The sequence below is a fragment of the Rhynchophorus ferrugineus genome, unplaced genomic scaffold, assembly GCF_030347505.1.
Source record: "Rhynchophorus ferrugineus isolate W39M unplaced genomic scaffold, kcgeb_rfMv2 rfM5, whole genome shotgun sequence".
Lineage (NCBI taxonomy): Eukaryota > Metazoa > Arthropoda > Insecta > Coleoptera > Curculionidae > Rhynchophorus > Rhynchophorus ferrugineus.
This window is the reverse complement of record NW_027472584.1, coordinates 15,419,870-15,425,869: the sequence shown is the minus strand read 5'-3', so window position 1 is coordinate 15,425,869 and position 6,000 is coordinate 15,419,870. Positions and strand designations below refer to the sequence as shown.

The 6,000-nt window shown below is 28.6% G+C and overlaps 1 protein-coding gene across 1 annotated transcript in view; it reads left to right on the top strand.

The window, feature by feature from the left end:
* The first annotated feature begins 3,906 nt into the window (after window positions 1-3,906).
* LOC143197346 (lachesin) overlaps window positions 3,907-6,000 on the top strand; it is a 411,049-nt gene continuing 408,955 nt past the window's right edge. Inside the window, exon 1 of the mRNA XM_076405732.1 lies at window positions 3,907-4,093. Coding sequence (XP_076261847.1) covers window positions 4,027-4,093 — 67 coding nt within the window. The 5' untranslated portion in view covers window positions 3,907-4,026. The remainder of the gene's footprint in view (window positions 4,094-6,000) is intronic.

The window sequence follows — 6,000 nt, the reverse complement described above, 5'->3', positions numbered from 1 at the left end:
GGTATTAAACCTACCGACTAGCGAGTGATCTTAGAAATAATCCCAGAAGACATCTGGTCTTACCTGTAACTGGGATTATTTTCTTTGTCGGATTTTGTACTCTTACCTAGTACAATCACAAATATTAAACAATCGCAAACATACATTTTACGACCATGCCCCAACAGCATTCGAACCCGCGACTATCGCAACAGTAAGTGGACCGTCCTGTTGCCTTTACCACTGCGAAAGCCGAACCGGCATGAATAACTTTTGATTAATTATTTTGTTATTTTATATGTTACAAAAATTCTTTATGACCGACCTGGTATATATTCTAATAAATATTTTGGTTTACATCCTGTATATTTGTTAGCCATAACTTTGGGTCTTTAATCTTTTGTTTTTCTACTGGCATATTTTCCAGAATAGAGAATATGGCTAATGGATAATTTTTAATTAAAATTGATGGGTGTCAATCTTTAGGGACGACGACCAGACGTATCGCTGCTATTATTTTTAATAAAATAGACCGACATGATTTTGTAAAATATTATTCTACACAAATTTTCATTAGATTAGTTGCGCTTTTTTTTATTACGTTTGATATATGTAAGAGAGACTTTCGCTTTTGCTTTTCGATTATTAACAAGCATTATTTTGGTTGAGTTTTAATTATATTATCAATTCATTTTAGCCATTCTTACATTCCTCATTTGTTTTGAATTCATGTGTATTTTATGGCCAACAAAGAACATTTATTCAGTTAACCCTTTAATTAGATTTTCCTTTTATTGTCGACGTATTAGTATTTACTGTATTTCCACATTGTATTATCTCTAATATTTATTAAATTGCTCAATTATTACACACAGATATTAAAGTAGTTAACAGTACATACTTTTTTTTAAAGGTTGAGTAATTTAACGTCTTTATTTATTCTATTAAATTTATATTTGTTGTAGTTGTATACAATTTCAGTTGCAGCTGCTTCGCATTTCTGCGTAAAAATTGAAGTACTACTCATTCAAATAATTTATCACTGATGGGATCAATTTAACAATGGTTGCTGAATATGTGGTATGGTGTGGTAGTGTGGTACTATGGAATTTATCATTTAAACGTTCCATGTATTATTAATGTATTTCTAAGTTATCGATTTTTACTGCTGTCTTATTCAATGTTCGATACAGTCTTAAGATAATTGTTACGTTCGATTTGGGTACATCTTTAATATTCAACCTTCTATTAATTTTGATTTGGTAAGACAGATTTGATTTATAATTTTTCAGGCAAGTTAAGAATTTGGTTGATTGAAACTTCGATTTTCAGCAATTGTTATGAGAAGTAAAGCACAAGGAAGTGAGATCTGAAGATGGCATATGAGTTTATGTCGGAATGTGGTCAATATATGAGGGGATCTTTTGAATACTACTGCAACATGTAATTAATACTCGTGGAAGTATCAGATGGCATGTCAAGCTTTGTATCTCATATTTCAGTGAAACATGAGGGCAGTGAAAATGTGATTTTTTTAGATTTTAAAAGGGGATAAATCGTTGATGCTCGGTTAGCCGGAGTGTCTAAAATAAAAACAACTACACTCATCAACTACACTACATCACCCAGTGTCAGTATTGCCCACTACATCGTCTCAGTATCAAATTGGAAGATTTCTTACTTGAAAAGTGTTGGAGAAATAATGATGTATATAGCCAGCATGTACATAATCTTAAGGTTATTTACACTTATTGTATGTTAAAAAGGGTCAGAAACTTCATTAATATACCAATATACGATGACTTAAGTTTATATCTTGTTAAATATAATAGTAGTTGAATAAGAGTTCGATCACAAGTATTTGCGTTTTAAATAATTTCCTTTTTTATAAATAAGTTTTAAAATATATACACTATAAAAAGAAGCATTGTCTACAATAATACCTTCCGTTTGGATTAAATCCATTAGATAGACAAAGGAAGAAATTGACAAATTGCGGAAATTTGTGAAAAAAAGTGACATTAACTGACTGAACCTTTTTTTGTTGTGGGCTGATGGCCCAATGCTAAAAATGACCAATATAGTGTGATAAGAAGTAAAATGACTAAAAATAAGTACATAAGTTAATTTGATCATCCATGGAATACCACTACATAAAAAGCTCTACCTCATAGGTGGTGTAGAAAATAGTTCAATGTAAATATAATAAAACAACTCTAACCTACAAACGATTGTGTCCTTCAATAATATTTGCATTAAATGTACTATAATGTTTAGTAAATTATATTTGATAATGTTGTTTTAGTTTCATAATTTTATTTACATTTGTATTTTGTTATATCAGAGTCAAAATAAATCAAAACTTAAATTTGAATCGGCAACGTTGCCTTAATATTTTTGATAATGTGCATTGGCTGTATATTTTTTTGTAGAGTATGCAAATATCCTAGAATAAGGTTTTTGGAATTTTAAATGTAAAGATAAATATAACTTTTATATTTAAAAAGGGACACGAAAGTCTTAAAAAATGGTTCTTTTCGTTCTATTACAAGGCGGGGAATAATTGTAGGACAAAGTATTTCGTGTCATTTTATAATTTTGTTAGTCAATTATGAATAAATTTATTTTATTCATATTTTGATAAGATATTATAATTGTATTTAAAAGTTTATAAACAAATGTTAAAAGGTTGTTTTAATTACACAATGAATATATAGGCTGCCGTGAGTGCGTTGTGAGTCTTCATCCAGATAGGTGGTTCGGGTATATTCTGCCGGTTCCAATTTTCATCTGAAACTATTTTTTTTAAATTAGTGTAAATGTACGTAAAATTTCATCACGATTGGTTCAAAACTCTAAAAGCTAGAATGTACACAAATTCGAAAAACTTATTCTCGAGAAAAACGCGATTGAAAGTTATAGTGGTGGTAAGTAGTAGTATAGTTGAGGCAAGTTTAGGACGGTAATTAATTAATTAAAACTATTTATTAATTAATCAGCTACCCCAGCATCATATTGCTGTCTTTCATCAACTTCATATGTGTCATTTTCAGTGTGCAGACTTCTATACTGACCAGAGAGACATGCGTCAATTTTGTTGGATTATCCGTCGACTTTTAACTTCTTGGGCATAATTGAAGCTTCTGATACATTGGTAGCATTACCATTGGGTAATATTAAGCTTTAGATTGGTTAAAATACTGAACCGAGACCTGAACGATTTTCACACCAGAATGGAAATGTTTTTGGAGTCTGCCACCAAACTGTTGGATTGAAGCTTTCATTTGCATTTGACATCAGTACGACCACCTAAACATCTCTCGATATTTTCATAAATCTTCTTCGTTTTCACTTTTTTTCTTTTCTTTCTCTTCTTTCTTTTTTTCCCTTTTTTCTTCTTCTTCATTTTCATTACAGTTATTTGACTATCGATTTGTTGATTTATATGATTAAATTTTTATCCAAAATCATTATTGTTAAAAAAAAACAAAGAATCCTTCCAAGTCCATCTCGTACTATGTCACGCGCTCCACCCATTAGAGCGGAGGACGCTCACTAAAATGCTTATAACTATTTAATGGTTTGGAATTTAACTTTGAAATTTTCAGGGCATATTCCCGAATAGTTGTACTATCGATCTATGAAACAAACAAATCGGATTTTGAAGCCTACACAGCTATTCTATCCCTGAAGGAAATGAATAATTTTTACGCTGATATTTAAACAGATAGGGACAGAATTTGCCGTTGAACTTTGTGGTAAAGTTAAATTTACCGATTTAATGACAGTTCCAGTAAGAAAGTATTAGGCGACGACGTTACCTGGCAGAAAGAGAAAACGTGTGATACTGCGACTGTGGTTCTCGTATCGGAGCTTCACCAGCGCAGCCATCCTCCAGCTTCTGTCGCATTTTCAGCCTGCGGCAGTCGGTGTGCGGCCTTTGACATGCGAACACGAGCTTACGATCAGCCGGTATACGGATCACGCGACATTCGTAAATAATTCGTGTGCGTTTCAGCTTTGTTGCCGAACTTATAACTCGCCAAAATGGTCAAAGACGATCGACGTAGTTTAACTGTTACAGTTCTATATCTGTTTTTCATTATAAATCAAGGTATTGTAACGTGAAAAACTTCTATAACTTGTGCCTAACAGGTGTTCCGATTGTTTAATGCATTTTTAAGCTCCTTGGAACGGCTTGAGTGTAAGCTCTGGGATGGTTTTCTAACATTTTTGCGATAAAACCCTCATAAATATTTAAATGGCATCCCAGGCTTATTAGCCGTATAAAGTTTTCAACTTTCCTTATTCCAATGAAACATATTTTTCGCTTTGCATACGTAAATTTGTCGAAAATTATGTTGAAAATTGCGACATAATTTATTCATTATACTTAATATATTTTCTTCGTAAATTAACTTTACTATGTTTAAACCGTAAAGCCTATTTTAATCGTTCCTGCACTAAATTTAACAATTAGTAAATTATAAATAATTATTAAAAATACAATAAATATATTTTGGACAAATTTCAACAATTTCTATATAAACAACCATTTGTTCAACCTATTATAAATAATTCTTTTTTCATTAAGAAATTTATTATTACTAAAACGGTATTTTATATTGTTATATTTATCATAAAATTTAGAGAGTAAATAGAATATATGCAATATATAAGCATTTTTAAGTATTACCTTTTTATAACATAAATAATTCCTTTCGATATATTTTTAAATATAACGAAATAACCTCTACGATAATTAATTTAAGCATAACTAAATTTAATGGCAATATTTTCAAAATAAAGCAGAATAAGTTTGACAACTTATATCTAACTATTTTAAATAAATTTTAATAAGTTTTTTATATCACTAATAAATTCACGGCTGACTGCCTTGAATATATGCCACAAATTTTATTAGTTATAGATGCTCATATTAAAAAAGATGTTTAACATAATTTAAAAAAAATTATATATTTTTATTTCTTGTTGTACTGAAATTATTAAGCGATAACATATATTCTATTTCAACGTTATATGATCTGATTTAGTATTGATAGCTGTACTAATTTTACAAGTTTAATATTTATTACAGATTTAATGATAATATAAAGTATTACTTATAAAACCAAAATTGTATTAAAAGGAATTAAAATTATCATAATGCGATACATCAGTCATATTCGTTAGACTTCAGAGAAAATTATTAGATATAACAAACAGATACAAAAAATAGATTGTAGTAAATTTTGTTTTATTTACTTGTTAATTATATATAAATATTTAACCGACTCAGACAATAAAAAAGAAAAATAACACGGGCCAAATAATAGTAGAATATTTATGTAGATGGTTTTAAAGAAATAAATTATTTCGTAGCAAAACTTCTAAAATGTATTCGGTTGTCTGTTTCTCTTCTGCACCATGTTAAAATATTTATATGACGGAATTCCCATAAATATTTAAATTATTTCGAAACTCTATTATTCTAAAAAAGCCTAATGTTTTCTTATATTATATGTATTTTGTATTAGCATGATTAGTCAGCATGTTTTTATTATATTATATTAATTCAATTTTTTTACACATATTAAAATATAAAATTTATTATTTTAAGTAATATTATTTTGACACAATAAATCTCGGATAATTTATATGCATGGGCAAATATAAGCCTAAATAGTCTTATTGAGAAAAATGGACGTGTTTATACGTGTGTGATATTTACATTCCCTGGAGAATTTCCTTTAATAAATACCCTTATAGGAATTGACCCTTAATATATTAAATTAGTTTTGTTAAAGTAAAATGAATTATTGTTGTCATTTTATTTATATAGCTTATTCAATTATGCAACGATTATGCTTAAATAAAAAATATCAAATAATTTTAGATGTAAAATTTGTATATATTAAAAAATATTTTAACTAGTTCAATATTCAATAAATATTTTATGTGAAAATGAATCTTTCTAATTTATTAAATATTTGCGAAAATCTTTAAATACATATATTTATT